At 45.5% G+C, this 20,095-nt stretch overlaps 1 protein-coding gene across 4 annotated transcripts in view; it reads left to right on the top strand.

Annotated features, from left to right (window-relative positions):
- Positions 1-377: 377 nt before the first annotated feature.
- Positions 378-20,095, top strand: part of LOC119389320 (tyrosine-protein phosphatase non-receptor type 11) — a 344,133-nt gene continuing 324,415 nt past the window's right edge. For 2 of the 4 annotated variants that reach the window (XM_037656522.2, XM_037656523.2), the window contains exon 1: positions 15,637-15,785. In XM_037656522.2, coding sequence (XP_037512450.1) covers positions 15,637-15,785 — 149 coding nt within the window. Of the gene's footprint in view, positions 397-763; positions 961-15,636; positions 15,786-20,095 lie in introns of those variants that run through there. The other 2 variants (XM_037656526.2, XM_037656524.2) reach the window with 2 other exon arrangements.

Genomic DNA, 20,095 nt, shown 5'->3' with positions numbered 1-20,095 from the left:
TAGTAAGTATTGTAGGAAACTCTATGCTTGGGTGCACCGCGCTGTACGCTAGCGCGTTTCAGCAGCCCCCAAGCAAATGCTCGCACCGCGGCGCCTCGGTCGGCCAAACATGGCGGCCCCCTACGAGCGCTGGAAATTCTGGTCTATATGTCATTATGATGCGCAGCTTGTGTATTCGTATGAACTTGACAAAAACAGACATTCGTAACACAATGACTGGGCTGTTCATCTTCGGTCAGAGTTTACTTTCTAAAGCTAGAATGGTATTATGTAAACTCTACTAATGAAATTCGGTCTACGGCGTCAAAGAAAAACTGCTTCAACGTTGAATGTCCCTACTGAGTTGTTGGCTGGAATGTTCTGAAGACGCTCGGCACCTGGCAAGAACTTGAAAAGGTATTCTACATAAACTATATGCAGTTGCACTGAATTTATTTATTTATTTATTTATTTACTTATTTATTTATTTATTTATTTATTTATTTATTTATTTATTTATTTATTTATTTATTTATTTATTTATTTTCGACTTATCTGTGAATTGAAGACCAAGCAAGATGGAAAAAATCGGGCTCTCATTCCTGTGGTCTTGTTTGTATTCAAAAGGGTAGTATTTATTGTTCAGTAAGGAAATCTCTACTAATAACACAGCTTCTATTCTATTTGGCTACAAAACTGGCGACGAAATTAATTGGAATGGCTACTTTGGCTACTTTTAGTTTGAGTTCTGGTTCCTTTTCAAATCTACCCAACGGCAACCCTGCATACACTGTACATGATTGGTCACCAGGTGGCAGGTTTTGTCGTGCGAGGCACAGAAACAAACGCCATTAACTAGAAGTGCTGCTAAATGATGTCGCTTCGTATTAACCACAGTGACCGCAAGCCGAGATTTCACGCTCATCTAACAGAAAAGTGTGTGCCGCTCTGATTGAACAGCTCGGCCATGTCGGCGCGAAGGCAAGTGCTGCGTGTTCAACAGTTCGCCGGCCACGGGGTTTCATCTTCATTCATGGGTCGCTCCCTTTCCTTTCAGCTGCACTGTGGTCAAACGTCGGCTGTGTTAGCGTAGGCTGTGTGACAGAAATGCGCTCGCATCGAGAAGGCGATGTGGCGCATGCAGATACCGAGCAGTACGGGCGCCAGCAAGCGATACCGAAAAGGCACTCTCATTGGAAATGCAAGAAACGGTGAACACGCGGCTCTTCGCGCTAGTTCACTCCACTAGAGCCGCTGAAATGAGCGCAGACCCTTCTTTCGTTCGTAAGGAGAGCGTGCTAGGTGTGATTTTATTTAGTGCGACGACTACACTTCTCAGATGTCACTGTGGGTGGACCTTGTGTGTTCCTGAGGAAGGATTGCTGGAAAAATCGGCTATGCCACTTTTCACTGGCATCCTTGTGACGGGTCAGTTCTAATTGCAATGTGATTCTCAAGGTATGCGAGTACGACATTTAAGCAGGTTGCATAGAAGCATTATTTTCTGTGACAACTAACATTCGAAATAATGGGTTGTTGGGCCAGTTGGTTCAGCATCTTGCGTAGGGGAGCGCAGAAGTGGTGCAGACCTGTGCGCTTTCTTCTGAACTGCTTCTACGCTCCTCTGTGCCAGAAACTAAAATTCCATGCAAGTCGGCCACAGAACTTCATTGTTGGTTACTGTCCCTGCTCATTACAGACAGGAGCTGCATGTTTACACTGAAATGCGGGCGAGTGAGAACATATCCATTCTTGGCCAGTGCACACTACACGAGAGAGAGCTCAGGATCAAACTACAGAAGGTTTATTTGAAGGACACAAATATGCGCAGTGGATCCCATGAGTTAACACGTGCCCAAGAGCCATGTATGAATACAATCTCTTGTTCAGAGAGGGGTTGACTTATGCATTTGTTGTTCATAGTCTGCCTCAGTTATCTCTCGTGCCCTTTGGTCGTGGTGCTGCATGGTGGTTCCCGTGAGCAAAGGTGTGCAGCTGCACTCTCTGCAATAGCTTGCAAGATGGTGTGATGTTCCTGCCTTCAAGGAATTAGCATGCTCTCTTATCGGTCTGGCTGATGTGCACGCTGCCGCACGTGCAAGGGATCCTATATACCACTTGGGAACAGCAGCAGCTATACACATGCTTAGTAGTGTCATTTGCTCACACATCTGCCCTTGCACAGCTATCAATTGCTCCGCACAAACTGCTCATCTTTTTTTGCCAACTGAAAAAACAACTTGAACACCAAACTTTTTTTCAACTTGTGCAAAATTGAATGCACGTTGGTTATCACAGCAAATGTTTTACGCCAACTCTGTGTGGCAGATGGTTGTTTAAAAGAGGGGGCTTTTGTTTTAACAACTGAGCTCACAAAAACTCCGATAGTCACAAACAAATTATCGTCATCATGAACTGGCACGCGCTCTCTTCTTCCCCTTCTGCTTTGCTCCCAGAAGATGTGTGCCGTTTGTCCAGCGTGGGATTACTCTGATGAGTGAGAGAACGAGCACAGAGAGGGGGGGGGGGGGGGAGAAAATCATGGCGAGGCGGGATTCGAACCCGCATAGCACAACCCTAAGGCAAGCATAAGTAACCGCCTGGCTATCCAGGCACGCTAGCAGAGCAGACCATAGCCTTGTATAGTATACTGTGGGAAGGGAAAGAGGGCGAAGCATGGCACAGCCTTGTATTATGTAGTACAGCAAGGGAAGCGAGGCTGAGGAGAATGGCTTCACTGTTTTCTTGTAGCACACAAGTGTAAATTGGGATATAAATCTGAAGAAAGTAAAGTGGACGAAAAGACAACTTGCCGCCGGCAGGGACTGAAGCTGCGACCTTTGAATAACGCGTCCGATGCTCTACCACTGAGCTACGGCGGCGATCATCCCCCCCCGTCCACTTTATAGGGTATATATGTGCATTTAAACCTAGGAGCGTTAGTCAGCACCGATCGCAGCCATGGCGGCGAGTATGGAACACTCTTTATCTGCCTGTTGGCGTCACGTAGCACGTGATCTCTTTTACGCGCTGGCAGCTGACCAATAATGCCTCGAATACTACCTGAGAAGGCATCAAGTCTGCCAAAACGAGACCCTTGCTATGAATGCAGGAAAGCAAGGGTCTTCAATCGGCGCTAACACTCCTAGGTTTAAATGCACATATATACCCTATAAAGTGGACGGGGGGGATGACTGCCGCCAAAGCTCAGTGTTAGAGCATCGAACTCGTTATTCAAAGGTCGCAGGTTCGGTTCCTTCCGGCGGCAAGTTGTCTTTTCGTCCACTTTACTTTCTTCGCATTTACATCCCAATTATTACAAATAACACCCCCTATACTTTTCTTGGCATTATTGTCGGTTAGTTCTCAATAATATTGTGTCTAACATAGAAAAACGAGCCCTTAAAAGTAATCATCTTTCCTTCAAGTGTAAATTTTGCGGCAACCAATACAGTTCTCTTGTAAGCACAAATAAATGGCGGTGACATACGAGGTGCCAAACGCTGAACCAGCAAGCTCTTCATTGTTGAACCTCTCAGCCTTTTCAGTGTCCGTTGAAGCCAGTTGCCTACAGCGCGACAGCGGGTATGCTCTAGTGGACGTGGACATGAATATTATTTTTCCTCTAATGAACATGAATATTATTTATTTCTTTCATATGTATTCCAAGATACCCAGTTGATTATTTTTTCTTGTATTCTGCATAAATGCCTACAACTGCTGTACCAGAATTGAAATTATGCACTTTATAGTTTTTGTATTACGGATTTTCGAAGATGCAGATAAACTATAAAATTAGGTCCTAGTAAATTCAGCAAAATTTTAATATTAGTCAGATTTCAGTAAAAAAAAATCAGGTACAGTTGAAAGAGTGGGAAGTTTGGAAGAAAACGATATGTGCATTATGCGGATATCCCTATTACTCACTGAGAAAACGGTACCGCAAAATGGCCAAAAGTGCATGGGATGCATGCGGCTTACCCTATGCCCTTAACAGGCTGAAGTGTCGCACTTGAATGCTTGAGGTTGCAGGTGTAATTACCAGCCTTGACGGCCACTCTTCGTTGGGGATGAAATGCACTCACACCTGTGTACTTAGATATTGGTGCACTATAAAGAGCCGCATGCAGTGTGATTACCAGCCTTGATGGCCACTCTTTTATGGGGATGAAATAAACGCACACCTGTGTACTTAGATATTGGTGCACTATAAAGAGCCACATGCAGTGTGATAACCAGCCTTGATGGCCACTCTTTTATGGGGATGAAATGAACACACACCTGTGTACTTAGATATGGGTGCACTATAAAGAGCCACGTGCAGTGTAATTACCAGCCTTGACGGCCACTCTTCGTTGGGGATGAAATGCACTCACACCTGTGTACTTAGATATTGGTGCACTATAAAGAGCCACATGCAGTGTGATTACCAGCCTTGACGGCCACTCTTCGTTGGGGATGAAATGCACTCACACCTGTGTACTTAGATATTGGTGCACTATAAAGAGCCACATGCAGTGTGATTACCAGCCTTGATGGCCACTCTTTTATGGGGATGAAATGAACACACACCTGTGTACTTAGATATGGGTGCACTATAAAGAGCCACGTGCAGTGTGATTACCAGCCTTGATGGCCACTCTTTTTGGGGATGAAATGAACACACACCTGTGTACTTAGATATGGGTGCACTATAAAGAGCCACGTGCAGTGTAATTACCAGCCTTGACGGCCACTCTTCGTTGGGGATGAAATGCACTCACACCTGTGTACTTAGATATTGGTGCACTATAAAGAGCCACATGCAGTGTGATTACCAGCCTTGATGGCCACTCTTTTATGGGGATGAAATGAACACACACCTGTGTACTTAGATATGGGTGCACTATAAAGAGCCACGTGCAGTGTGATTACCAGCCTTGATGGCCACTCTTTTTGGGGATGAAATAAACGCACACCTGTGTACTTAGATATTGGTGCACTATAAAGAGCCATGTGCAGTGTGATAACCAGCCTTGATGGCCACTCTTTATGGGGATGAAATGAACACACACCTGTGTACTTAGATATGGGTCCACTATAAAGAGCCACGTGCAGTGTGATAACCAGCCTTGATGCCCACTCTTTTATGGGGATGAAATAAATGCACACCTGTGTACTTAGATATTGGTGCACTATAAAGAGCCACGTGCAGTGTGATTACCAGCCTTGATGGCCACTCTTTTTGGGGATGAAATAAACGCACACCTGTGTACTTAGATATTGGTGCACTATAAAGAGCCATGTGCAGTGTGATTACCAGCCTTGATGGCCACTCTTTTATGGGGATGAAATGAACACACACCTGTGTACTTAGATATGGGTGCACTATAAAGAGCCACGTGCAGTGTGATAACCAGCCTTGATGGCCACTCTTTTTGGGGATGAAATAAACGCACACCTGTGTACTTAGATATTGGTGCACTATAAAGAGCCACATGCAGTGTGATTACCAGCCTTGATGGCCACTCTTTTTGGGGATGAAATAAACGCACACCTGTGTACTTAGATATTGGTGCACTATAAAGAGCCATGTGCAGTGTGATTACCAGCCTTGATGGCCACTCTTTTATGGGGATGAAATAAATGCACACCTGTGTACTTAGATATTGGTGCACTATAAAATGCCACGTGCAGTGTGATTACCAGCCTTGATGGCCACTCTTTATGGGGATGAAATGAACGCACACCTGTGTACTTAGATATGGGTGCACTATAAAGAGCCACGTGCAGTGTGATTACCAGCCTTGATGGCCACTCTTTATGGGGATGAAATAAACGCACACCTGTGTACTTAGATATTGGTGCACTATAAAGAGCCACGTGCAGTGTGATTACCAGCCTTGATGGCCACTCTTTATGGGGATGAAATAAATGCACACCTGTGTACTTAGATATTGGGGCACTATAAAGAGCCACGTGCAGTGTGATTACCAGCCTTGATGGCCACTCTTTATGGGGATGAAATAAACGCACACCTGTGTACTTAGATATTGGTGCACTATAAAATGCCACGTGCAGTGTGATTACCAGCCTTGATGGCCACTCTTTTATGGGGATGAAATGAAGTCACGCCTGTGTTCTTAGATCTTGGCGCACTATAAAGAGCCCCATGCAGTGTGATTACCAGCCTTGATGGCCACTCTTTTATGGGGATGAAATGAAGTCACGCCTGTGTTCTTAGATATTGGTGCACTATAAAGAGCCCCGTGCAGTGTGATTACCAGCCTTGATGGCCACTCTTTTATGGGGATGAAATGAAGTCACGCCTGTGTTCTTAGATATTGGCGCACTATAAAGAGCCCCATGCAGTGTGATTACCAGCCTTGATGGCCACTCCTTTATGGGGATGAAATGAATGCACACCTGCGTACTTAGATATTGGTGCACTATAAAATGCCACGTGCAGTGTGATTACCAGCCTTGATGGCCACTCTTTATGGGGATGAAATGAATGCACACCTGTGTACTTAGATATTGGTGCACTATAAAATGCCACGTGCAGTGTGATTACCAGCCTTGATGGCCACTCTTTATGGGGATGAAATGAATGCACACCTGTGTACTTAGATATTGGTGCACTATAAAGAGCCACGTGCAGTGTGATTACCAGCCTTGATGGCCACTCTTTATGGGGATGAAATGAATGCACACCTGTGTACTTAGATATTGGTGCACTATAAAGAGCCACGTGCAGTGTGATTACCAGCCTTGATGGCCACTCTTTATGGGGATGAAATGAATGCACACCTGTGTACTTAGATATTGGTGCACTATAAAGAGCCATGTGCAGTGTGATTACCAGCCTTGATGGCCACTCTTTTATGGGGATGAAATGAACACACACCTGTGTACTTAGATATTGGTGCACTATAAAATGCCACGTGCAGTGTGATTACCAGCCTTGATGGCCACTCTTTTATGGGGATGAAATGAATGCACACCTGTGTACTTAGATATTGGTGCATTATAAAGAGCCACGTGCAGTGTGATTACCAGCCTTGATGACCACTCTTTCATGGGGATGAAATGAACACACACCTGTGTACTTAGATATTGGTGCACTATAAAGAGCCACGTGCAGTGTGATTACCAGCCTTGATGGCCACTCTTTTATGGGGATGAAATGAATGCACACCTGTGTACTTAGATATTGGTGCATTATAAAGAGCCACGTGCAGTGTGATTACCAGCCTTGATGGCCACTCTTTTATGGGGATGAAATGAAGTCACGCCTGTGTTCTTAGATATTGGTGGACTATAAAGAGCCCCGTGCAGTGTGATTACCAGCCTTGATGGCCACTCTTTTATGGGGATGAAATGAAGTCACGCCTGTGTTCTTAGATATTGGCGCACTATAAAGAGCCCCGTGCAGTGTGATTACCAGCCTTGATGGCCACTCTTTTATGGGGATGAAATGAAGTCACGCCTGTGTTCTTAGATATTGGCGCACTATAAAGAGCCCCGTGCAGTGTGATTACCAGCCTTGATGGCCACTCTTTTATGGGGATGAAATGAAGTCACGCCTGTGTTCTTAGATATTGGCGCACTATAAAGAGCCCCGTGCAGTGTGATTACCAGCCTTGATGGCCACTCTTTTATGGGGATGAAATGAAGTCACGCCTGTGTTCTTAGATATTGGTGCACTATAAAGAGCCCCGTGCAGTGTGATTACCAGCCTTGATGGCCACTCTTTTATGGGGATGAAATGAAGTCACGCCTGTGTTCTTAGATATTGGCGCACTATAAAGAGCCCCGTGCAGTGTGATTACCAGCCTTGATGGCCACTCTTTTATGGGGATGAAATGAAGTCACGCCTGTGTTCTTAGATATTGGCGCACTATAAAGAGCCCCATGCAGTGTGATTACCAGCCTTGATGGCCACTCTTTTATGGGGATGAAATGAATGCACACCTGCGTACTTAGATATTGGTGCACTATAAAATGCCACGTGCAGTGTGATTACCAGCCTTGATGGCCACTCTTTATGGGGATGAAATGAATGCACACCTGTGTACTTAGATATTGGTGCATTATAAAGAGCCACGTGCAGTGTAATTACCAGCCTTGACGGCCACTCTTCGTTGGGGATGAAATGCACTCACACCTGTGTACTTAGATATTGGTGCACTATAAAGAGCCACATGCAGTGTGATTACCAGCCTTGATGGCCACTCTTTTATGGGGATGAAATGAAGTCACGCCTGTGTTCTTAGATATTGGCGCACTATAAAGAGCCCCGTGCAGTGTGATTACCAGCCTTGATGGCCACTCTTTTATGGGGATGAAATGAAGTCACGCCTGTGTTCTTAGATATTGGCGCACTATAAAGAGCCCCGTGCAGTGTGATTACCAGCCTTGATGGCCACTCTTTTATGGGGATGAAATGAAGTCACGCCTGTGTTCTTAGATATTGGCGCACTATAAAGAGCCACGTGCAGTGTGATTACCAGCCTTGATGGCCACTCTTTTATTGGGATGAAATGAAGTCACGCCTGTGTTCTTAGATATTGGTGCACTATAAAGAGCCCCGTGCAGTGTGATTACCAGCCTTGATGGCCACTCTTTTATGGGGATGAAATGAAGTCACGCCTGTGTTCTTAGATATTGGCGCACTATAAAGAGCCCCGTGCAGTGTGATTACCAGCCTTGATGGCCACTCTTTTATGGGGATGAAATGAAGTCACGCCTGTGTTCTTAGATATTGGTGCACTATAAAGAGCCCCGTGCAGTGTGATTACCAGCCTTGATGGCCACTCTTTTATGGGGATGAAATGAAGTCACGCCTGTGTTCTTAGATATTGGCGCACTATAAAGAGCCCCATGCAGTGTGATTACCAGCCTTGATGGCCACTCTTTTATGGGGATGAAATGAATGCACACCTGCGTACTTAGATATTGGTGCACTATAAAGAGCCCCATGCAGTGTGATTACCAGCCTTGATGGCCACTCTTTTATGGGGATGAAATGAATGCACACCTGCGTACTTAGATATTGGTGCACTATAAAGAGCCCCATGCAGTGTGATTACCAGCCTTGATGGCCACTCTTTTATGGGGATGAAATGAAGTCACGCCTGTGTTCTTAGATATTGGCGCACTATAAAGAGCCCCGTGCAGTGTGATTACCAGCCTTGATGGCCACTCTTTTATGGGGATGAAATGAAGTCACGCCTGTGTTCTTAGATATTGGTGCACTATAAAGAGCCCCGTGCAGTGTGATTACCAGCCTTGATGGCCACTCTTTTATGGGGATGAAATGAAGTCACGCCTGTGTTCTTAGATATTGGTGCACTATAAAGAGCCCCGTGCAGTGTGATTACCAGCCTTGATGGCCACTCTTTTATGGGGATGAAATGAAGTCACGCCTGTGTTCTTAGATATTGGTGCACTATAAAGAGCCCCGTGCAGTGTGATTACCAGCCTTGATGGCCACTCTTTTATGGGGATGAAATGAAGTCACGCCTGTGTTCTTAGATATTGGCGCACTATAAAGAGCCCCATGCAGTGTGATTACCAGCCTTGATGGCCACTCTTTTATGGGGATGAAATGAAGTCACGCCTGTGTTCTTAGATATTGGTGCACTATAAAGAGCCCCGTGCAGTGTGATTACCAGCCTTGATGGCCACTCTTTTATGGGGATGAAATGAAGTCACGCCTGTGTTCTTAGATATTGGCGCACTATAAAGAGCCCCATGCAGTGTGATTACCAGCCTTGATGGCCACTCTTTTATGGGGATGAAATGAATGCACACCTGCGTACTTAGATATTGGTGCACTATAAAGAGCCACGTGCAGTGTGATTACCAGCCTTGATGGCCACTCTTTTATGGGGATGAAATGAATGCACACCTGTGTACTTAGATATTGGTGCATTATAAAGAGCCACGTGCAGTGTGATTACCAGCCTTGATGGCCACTCTTTTATGGGGATGAAATGAAGTCACGCCTGTGTTCTTAGATATTGGTGCACTATAAAGAGCCCCGTGCAGTGTGATTACCAGCCTTGATGGCCACTCTTTTATGGGGATGAAATGAAGTCACGCCTGTGTTCTTAGATATTGGTGCACTATAAAGAGCCCCGTGCAGGGTGATTACCAGCCTTGATGGCCACTCTTTTATGGGGATGAAATGAAGTCACGCCTGTGTTCTTAGATATTGGCGCACTATAAAGAGCCCCATGCAGTGTGATTACCAGCCTTGATGGCCACTCTTTTATGGGGATGAAATGAAGTCACGCCTGTGTTCTTAGATATTGGTGCACTATAAAGAGCCCCGTGCAGTGTGATTACCAGCCTTGATGGCCACTCTTTTATGGGGATGAAATGAAGTCACGCCTGTGTTCTTAGATATTGGCGCACTATAAAGAGCCCCATGCAGTGTGATTACCAGCCTTGATGGCCACTCTTTTATGGGGATGAAATGAAGTCACGCTTGTGTTCTTAGATATTGGCGCACTATAAAGAGCCCCATGCAGTGTGATTACCAGCCTTGATGGCCACTCTTTTATGGGGATGAAATGAAGTCACGCCTGTGTTCTTAGATATTGGTGCACTATAAAGAGCCCCGTGCAGTGTGATTACCAGCCTTGATGGCCACTCTTTTATGGGGATGAAATGAAGTCACGCCTGTGTTCTTAGATATTGGTGCAATATAAAGAGCCCCGTGCAGTGTGATTACCAGCCTTGATGGCCACTCTTTTATGGGGATGAAATGAAGTCACGCCTGTGTTCTTAGATATTGGTGCACTATAAAGAGCCCCGTGCAGTGTGATTACCAGCCTTGATGGCCACTCTTTTATGGGGATGAAATGAAGTCACGCCTGTGTTCTTAGATATTGGCGCACTATAAAGAGCCCCATGCAGTGTGATTACCAGCCTTGATGGCCACTCTTTTATGGGGATGAAATGAAGTCACGCCTGTGTTCTTAGATATTGGTGCACTATAAAGAGCCCCGTGCAGTGTGATTACCAGCCTTGATGGCCACTCTTTTATGGGGATGAAATGAAGTCACGCCTGTGTTCTTAGATATTGGCGCACTATAAAGAGCCCCATGCAGTGTGATTACCAGCCTTGATGGCCACTCTTTTATGGGGATGAAATGAAGTCACGCCTGTGTTCTTAGATATTGGCGCACTATAAAGAGCCCCATGCAGTGTGATTACCAGCCTTGATGGCCACTCTTTTATGGGGATGAAATGCAGTCACGCCTGTGTTCTTAGATATTGGCGCACTATAAAGAGCCCCGTGCAGTGTAATTACCAGCCTTGATGGCCACTCTTTTATCGAAATGAAATGCAGTCACGCCTGTGTTCTTAGATATTGGTGCACTATAAAGAGCCCCGTGCAGTGTGATTACCAGCCTTGATGGCCTTCTATGGGGATGAAATGCAGTCACGCCTGTGTTCTTAGATATTGGTGCACTATAAAGAGCCCCGTGCAGTGTGATTACCAGCTTTGGTGGCCACTCTTTTATGGGGATGAAATGCAGTCACGCCTGTGTTCTTAGATATTGGTGAACTATAAAGAGCCCCATGCAGTGTGATTACCAGCTTTGGTGGCCGCTCTTTTATGGAGATGAAATGCAGTCATGCCTGTGTTCTTAGATATTGGTGCACTATGAAGAGCCCCATGCAGTGTGATTACCAGCCTTGATGGCCACTCTTTTATGGAGATGAAATGCAGTCACGCCTGTGTTCTTGGATATTGGTGCACTATAAAGAGCCCCGTGCAGTGTGATTACGAGCCTTGACGGCCACTCTTTTATAGGGATGAAATGCACTCACACATGTGTACTTAGATTTTGGTGCACTCCCCCCCAGGCACGTAGGCAAGGGGGGGACCCGGGGGGCCTGGGCCCCCCCCCGAAATTCGTCCAGCCTTCTATATTCCCGGGCAACTTTTGTTTTATTTTTGCCATGGAAATACTTTCTTTCGAACAATTAGGCCTTGGGCCCCCCCCCGAAAAAAAATCCTGGCTACGTGCCTGCTCCCCCCCACTGCAGCATGGCTCATACTGTCATTTTGGCACGTAAAACACCAGAAATTGTTACAGTCTTGCGTGTGCATGTGCCGCTAGTGACATACAGCTGGTGCTGTTTTGGGTCAGTCGACCAAGCAAGCTGCAAAAAAAAAAGCTAAAGCAGTATTAATATTTTCAGTGGTTTGATGACATTGGGTGCGGTTATCATCATTAACAAATCTTGCTCAATTATAGTGGGCATTGTCCACTATCAAGCTTACCAAGCAAAGTGTCAAAACAACAACAGTCGCATTAAAATTGGCACAGATGGAGTACGACTGGGCTTCGATATTACCTGAATCGAAACTCGGCACTGCAGGAAGCAGACATGCTTGCCAATAGTGGGCATTATAAGTTTCGTTGCCCGCATTATTGTGCTGACAAGGTGAGCTGTAAAAAGAACCAAGGTGACATTCAAGTTGCAGTCAGGCTTCATTGCTATCCGAAGCAAACCTCGGCAAGAATGAAGCTCTCATGTAACTGGACATTACAAGTCTGCCACCGAATCAACGGGGAAGACATAAATCTTGTTGAGCCTGTAATGAATTAGAGACTCCTGACAAACTTGGCATCCATGTGATCAGATTCTGAGTGCAACAGGCAAAAGTGTGGTGGTCGTTCGCTGTCACCTCTGAGCAGACACCACTGCCTTGATGAAGGTGCATTTTGTCAGCCACATAATTAAAGAATGTTCACACCATAGAGATATGGTTGTTCAGAATCGGCACACATGTTGCACTTACACAAACAGCGTCGTCCTTGACGATGGTTGATTAACTGCTATCCTTTGGCAAGATCGACAGCATGAAGATTTTTTCACTGCCTGAAATGGTTAACATAAATTTGTGCAACACTGATCAGATGGAATGTGGCTTCGTTCGGCCTCTGAGAGTCGAGCCAGTGATAGATGTCATCACCATGGAGACCTAAAAACATGGGTGGATCGCATTCAGTGTTTGCTATGGCACTCACTGTTGTTGGGGTGGTAGTGTTGTGGAAGACTAGGGCTCAAAGTAGTTGTAGTGGTGGCCGGGCAGTGATGAGAACATAAAAATGCATGTCGGGATATCCACCACTTTGTAAGGTGGAAGATGTGCAGGGCAGACATTTATTCTGCTGGCAGATGAAGGACTTGCAGTGCATGCGAGGGTCCCATCATATACTAGTGCTACGGAACCTGTTGGTCACCGAGGTGGTCAACAACTGATCACCCAGAGAAGGGCAGACATTCTGCTAAGCGGCCATGTGTGCTAGACTGCATCAGAGGAAGTGCTTTGTTTCTTCAATCAGTGAAAGGGGTACTGAGATGGAAATTTTCAGTTGTCATTTTTTTTTGCGTCCAATGGAAGGACAAGCCCTCAAGAGCCTTTTCAAGATGTACTGGTCAGCACCTGACAAATTTGCACAGCTTGCACTGAAACATGCAAGGCTGGGGCAGAGCAGAGCTGGTCGGCTGGTCCTGGCTTGACTAGGCGCAAATGCATTCACGCACCAATGCACCAAGTGTTCACATGATCGCATTGTAAATTACGAGTAATGGCTAGGTATCACTTGGAAATCACAGCACCAAGTTGCTTAATGGGGCTAATTAGCTTAATTGGCCTTGATTGCGTATTCGAGGCTTGCTCTCGATTAGCTTGCATGTCAAGTTGACCTAGGCTTAATTACCTAATTAACACTAATTAGGCTCAGTCTTAGGCTTAGCTCGGCACATCTTGCCAAGTTAGGCATGACTAGGCACACCAGAATCTCAACTCAGCTTAGTTAGGACTAATTAAGTTCTGACTTAATTTGCTTCATTATGCTTAGTTGTTTAGGTCTTGCCATGCTCAACTAGGCTTAATTAAGCTTGGCTATGACTAACTTGGCTTAACTAGGCAGAGCTATGCTTATCACGCGCTGGCATGACAATTGTTTCTTGTCTACGTTGAGAGTTGGACAAATGGCGGGCATAACGGCTCTGCTGTAAAAGTAATTTCGGCATGTTTTTAAAAGCTAGTTTTGGTTTCTACTGTACCCTGATGTCATGGCACGGTATAAGCTTCAACAAGAGCTTGATTTGAGCGAGTTGGTTCATGCCAAATATCGTAGGTATGAGTATTTGGTATGAGCTTCTCATCACTATATGCTCGTGCAAGATATTGTGACGTTTCCACGACCGCTCCACTCCGTGGCTTCGTTAGTGACACACAAGCGGCCATTTTGAGTGTTTCTGGGGATGCACGAGCTGCCATTTTGAATGTGTTGGCACCGGAAATCATCGCAACTAGCCATACTAGAGGGTGAAGTCACCAGAATTGACACTGAAGATTGGCGTGACGATAGTGTCAATTTCAGTAGGTGCGCCATGGGAGAATTGACATTAATGTCAAAATAAAATATCTCATCAGCATTTACTGAGCTTCATACTTGCTCACAAGCATCTCTCTATGCAAGATATTTGCATGACAGAATAAACTCAGCTTTGAAAATTGGTCTCAGTGCCCCTTTAAGTTTTGTTAGTAATGTCAGTTTAAGCCACCTTAAAGATTCGAGTTGCACAATTTGTGAAACTATTGGTTTTTGCTGTGTATTTAGTGCCTCTTATGTCCAATACATGGATTTTTATTGCTACTGCATTTTGCTTTTGTCTGGATTGCTGCTGGAACTTGTACCATCCTTATGGTTCTATACAGTTGCAGATTGATCCGACTTATTTTTTAAGTTGCTTGGCACATAGAAACTTGTTGAGAAATATCACCTTGGCACATAGTGTCTTTCCCTCTCACAATTTGTGTTTGTTGAAAGCAAAAATTTGTTAATTTAAATTTTCTCAAGATGGTGACCGCTCTAAAACTTGCTTTCTCTGCTACAAGACAGCCAATTTGTTGCTCTAAAATAGTTATTTGCTGCTGCAGAGGTGCTCCAACAGGTAAGAGCTCGCTTGCAACCCTGCGCCTCTCGGTGCTCTCCTTGGGCCTCGTTCATTGCACTTCTCCTCCTTTTGGTCAAGCAGGCAAAGCCCAACGTAGTTCTGTGCCTAGTGTAATGTTTTAGAAACACTGTAAGGACAAAGGTGCCACTTTGCACCCAAAAAGGCTTTGACCCTTGAATTTCTGAAACCTGTGTAAACCCTGCTTTGCACTGTTGACAGTGGCCAACCTATGATGGTGGTCAAGTTACCGTCACGGCCTTTCTCAGTGGTGAGCAATAAGACTGACCGTGCTTTCCCAGGCATTAGTACTCCAACGCAAGTTGTGTCAACTTGTAGTGACTCTCGTCCATGCTGCAGCCACCACAGTGTCATGCAATGATGTCAAACCATGGCTGATCGATTACAATAATCATCTATGATAATCTCCATTTACAAACACCAGTTATTGGGTAACGGTTCAGTAGGTGTGCATTATGGACATCAACCCACTGACGATCTTGTTGTGATAAGGGTCACTAAGAGGGACTGTTTTCATAACTCTTACGATTCATTATAGCTGTAGTTTGTATGTTTCCTTTCCAGTGTTTCTTACCCTTGCATGACTGGTGTTAAATGAATTCTTTTTTTGTGTGACTGATGTACCCTTGTGTAATACCCGAGAGGCCCTTAAAGGAACAGTTGATGATGGTGGTGTGCAGCCATGGGCGATGGTTCCATCCCAACCTCTCGGGTCTGGAAGCGGAACAGATCCTGCTGGACCAAGGATGCGATGGGAGCTTCCTGGCACGACCCAGCAAGTCCAAGAAAGGAGACTTCACACTCTCCGTCAGGTGGGTTATCTTAATCCAACGTTGCTGTCCTTTGGCGTACATGTGTGATTCTATGCAATTGTAGCTGCTTACAGTGCAAAGCTTTGTTTATGCAGCTTTCAACCAGATGATAGTGTAAAATGGGAGGTTGGGAGGTTTTTTCTCAATAAATCTCCTCCTTGCACCACACACACACAAAAACAACCACTGACACACGTGTCTCCCGTTTTACGGCCCACTTCAGAGGGGAGAACAGTAGCAGTTTCAGTCAGGCGCGCTTTCAATGTGTCAAGGCCACGGACACGGGGGCCGTATGCTAGACGCGTGGCTCTTCCCAGCACTTGAAACTCAAAAAAAGCTGTCCGCAACACACTCCCCGCCGCAATGACAATGTCATTGTCTTCGTTAAGTCGTTAGTTCTAGCGGGTAAAGCAGCCGAATCTGCCTGCGAAGGGTCGATCCGCAAGGCATACGCACTTCAAAGGCCCTCACTCTGCCATCTCTGCCAGTGAGTCCCCTTTCTGTTGTGCCGATTTTCCACCGCTGTAAGGTGTTGGTTCCACTTCATGCGGGTCACCTGTAGCTCGTGCAAGTACTTGCCCATCGGCACCAGAAACTCGCCAGGAACTTGTCTCTTCTCGAAATCATTTGTTTCAAATTCATACAGGATAAGGCGCCGATCTCTTTTGGCAGCAATGCAGGCAGTGGCGTCAAATCACCTTCTCGCGGGAAACGATGCTGGACAGAGTGGTTCGGGCTCGTTAGGCGCCGCGTCCACATGGGCGAGGGGGTGAGAATACATGACAGCCTCAACCTCTGTCAACAAAGTGGCGGTTTCCACAAAGTTAACGAAGCTAGTTCCAAGTGTCTTCTTCAATGCTTGCTTCGTCAATTGCTTGCGAGATGCAAGCAATGCTTGCTTCGCTAAGACTGTGAATTGCTTGCGAGATGATAGGAAATTTCGAATACACGATGTTGTTAATGAATCAAGCTGTAAAGATGACAGTTTAGCTATGAGGTGGGTATGGGCAACGCGATCGAAAGCTTTGGAAAAGTCAATGAATATACAATCAGTCTGGAAGCCGTTGTCCATATTCTGGTGTAGTTCGTGAGCAAATTCGGTGAGCTGTGTTTCACATGAGAGCCCTTTCCTGAAACCATGCTGATTTGCAAAAAAGAAGTTGTTACTTTCCAAAAACTGAGCAGAGTTAAAGGTGATGACGTGTTCGAGCATTTTGCATGGGATACTTGTTAGTGATATGGGTCTGTAGTTAGTGACACAGCGTTTATCTCCGGTCTTAAAGATGGGAATAATTTTCACCGCCTTCCAATCATCGGGTATCTCACCTGTTGATAAAGGTTGTTCGAATATGTAGGACAAGATAGTGCTGGAAATGCTGACAGTGTTTTTCAGGATTTTAAGTTAATGTTGTCTGTGCCAGAACTACTCAATAATTTAAGTTTGTTAATCAATGATGAAATTCCTTGGGATGTAATCAGTATAGGTGCCATGTACTGATAGCTTACTTCAGGAGGCAGTGGCATATTGGAGTGGTCTTCCTTAGTAAATACAGCTGTGAAGTAATTATGCAATATTCCTGAGCAGTCCTCTAGTGCAACAGGGTTCCCACTACTGTGCAATAACGCGATGTCGTCATGGGTATTCGGAGGAGCAATCGTTTGCCAAAACTTTCTCGGGTTGTTTTTAATAAGGGTGGGAAGATCATGCAAATAAAATCGTTTTTTAGCGCTACGAATGGCATTACAGTATTCCTTTTCGAATTCCTTGTGTTTTTTCCATGATGCTTCTGTGCCAGTGCACTTTGCGATTTGAAAAAGGGACTTCTTTTTGTTCTTCAACGTTAGAAGTGACATGTGGAACCAAAGCTTCGATATGTTTACACGTAGCCTTGTGCGAGGTATATGAGCGTGGGTTAGCTCCGTTAATTTCTCTTTGTAAGCAATCCAGTTTTCACTAACCGACCTGAGTGAGAAGTTTTTTAGGAAAGTTTCGGAAAATGATTGCACGCTGTCATTGATGGCTCTAAAGTCAGCTTTTTTGATAGTTCAATATGTACTTTGGTTTGGTGTGGCACGTGGTAAGCGGTATTTCAATAGTTAGTTCTAAAAGGCAGTGATCACTAGAGCCATCAACACATCTTATAACAACGACAGTCTCTGGTGTAGATGTTAGTATGCACTAAATCTTGTGTGTTTTGATCTCTGGTGGGTGTGGCGACTAACTGTACGAGTCAGAAATCCAAGGTTAGATTAATAAAATCACGACAGTTTTATGATGAAGAACGCAAGTTAATCCAGTCAATGTCAGGGTAATTGAAGTCACCGAAAAGGTGCGTATCGGCTTTTCAAAACTTGCTTCTGATTTCGGCAATGTTGTCAAGCAAGTTAGTGACGAACGTATCTGGGCTATCTGGCAGTCGGTAGCAAATGCCAATAACGGTTTTTGACGTGTTATGTGCAATGCATATCCACAATATTTCTATCGTAGTAGCAGTATCTATGGTGAAACACACAATCTGATTCCTTACAGCAATGAGAACGCCCCCTTCCTGCCTATCGTCCCTGTCTTTTCTGAAGATGCTAAATTGATCCAAGTCGGGCAGGATCTCTACATCAGCAATTTCGAAATTTAACCGCGTTTTGGTAAGCAACAGGATATCGCAGTCGCTGTTTTCGAGATATGAGCAGAGTGCCTTAGAAAATATGCTCTGTATGTTAGGGAAGGATAGTGATAACACCAAGTGTAAATTTCTGTTTTGAGGAGAAGAAGGGGATTAGTAAAAAGACGTGAGTTTATTACGCACTAGCTATTCTGTTCGTTGCATGATAGAGGCGGCTGTAGCATTGTACATATAGATACAATTATCCATTCCAAGTTTATCAACACTGAGCTTAAACGGCATGTTTTTTGTTTTTGCAAACGCCAACAATTTTTTCCTCACGAGCCTTGTTTGAATGGAATAATCTTCTCGCACTAGGAGCGGTCCCATCTTTGGTGACAGCTTCGAGACTTATTTGAGTGCTAGTGACAGCATCGTTAGTATCTGGAGGTCTGGTCGGGGTCACACATGGTGGTTGCATGCTTCCTCTGGCGCATCGCACATTCACACGGCATGCACTCAAAAAGTGTCCTCACCTCGTGCACCAGAAACAACGTCCGGACGATTGCAGAGGCTGTCTTTTCTCTTCAAGTGCTTTTGTGGCATCGCAGTTTGGCGTTGCATGCTTGCTCGTTCCACAAAAGAAGCAGTCCTGCGGTGTCACGTTTTGATGCATCATTGCTGATGACTGAGCAGTTGTGGCATGCATTGTCTAGCACCAGGAAACTCTCGGGGGCTGCCTTAAGTCCAAACTCTGAAGTGCAGCAAGGTTTTCGTGTCTCTCGACCTCGACTTTTAAGAAAGACAAGCGTTTGTTGAAGGTGGCCACGGTACCTCTTTCTCCTGCCAGTGCTGTTGGTTCCGGTCCCTCGAAGGATGAACTCCGCTGATCGTCAAAGCTAGAGTTGCCGCACTTCCTTCCAAAGTCGAGAAGAAGGTCTCGCTGCACCAAGTGTAGCAGCAATGCTTCTTTGCAGACTATTTGGTTCATACTTGTAAACTCGACTTGCTGCGCAACCAGCAGGAAAGAAGGAGGGAGACAGGAAAGAGCGCAGGAAAGAGCGTGATGCCATTGCACCGTAGCTGTGGAGTTTCCTTCCCAGCGACTCAAGTCCGCAAATGTGTGCTGCCAGGGTGTCATAGAGGCGGCGAAGGCTCCTTACGTCATCCAGAGAGCACACTGGTTTGATGTCTAGCTGACTCCTCATGTGCTCTTGCATCAGGAGCTCATCATTTCCGAAATGCCCTTTCAGAAGCTCTACGGCGTCACAATAGCATCGAGACTTAGGTGGTAGACCCGCAAGAGGAGCAGTGGCATCGCCCGTGACTCACAATCTCAGGTAGTGGAATTTGTCAATAAGTGATAGTCCTTCGTTTTGTCAACCACCTGTTCGAACACTTCCCAAAATGGTTGCCAGTCTGAGCGCTCCCCGCTGAACTTCACAAGCTCAAAGCTCGGGAGCTTCACCCTTGTCCCGAGTTTCGCCGTGTCGTCTGTGAAGCGCTGCCATTGCCTGCTGATTCAGCGTTCGCTGGGCGACTCGTAACGGTCATTTGCCGCTGCAGGCGAGCGAGGCAGGCTACGATGCGGTCTTGGTACTCGCACGTCTGTTGGAGCTCGTTCTCCACGTCTTCATCTGTTACCAGGGGTTCAATTTCGTTGGTGACAGTGTTCAATTTGTTATGCCGACTGGTAAGTCTGGCGTGCAG

This window comes from Rhipicephalus sanguineus, chromosome 4, assembly GCF_013339695.2.
Source record: "Rhipicephalus sanguineus isolate Rsan-2018 chromosome 4, BIME_Rsan_1.4, whole genome shotgun sequence".
NCBI classification, from domain to species: domain Eukaryota; kingdom Metazoa; phylum Arthropoda; class Arachnida; order Ixodida; family Ixodidae; genus Rhipicephalus; species Rhipicephalus sanguineus.
This window is presented reverse-complemented; position numbering and strand designations above follow the sequence as displayed.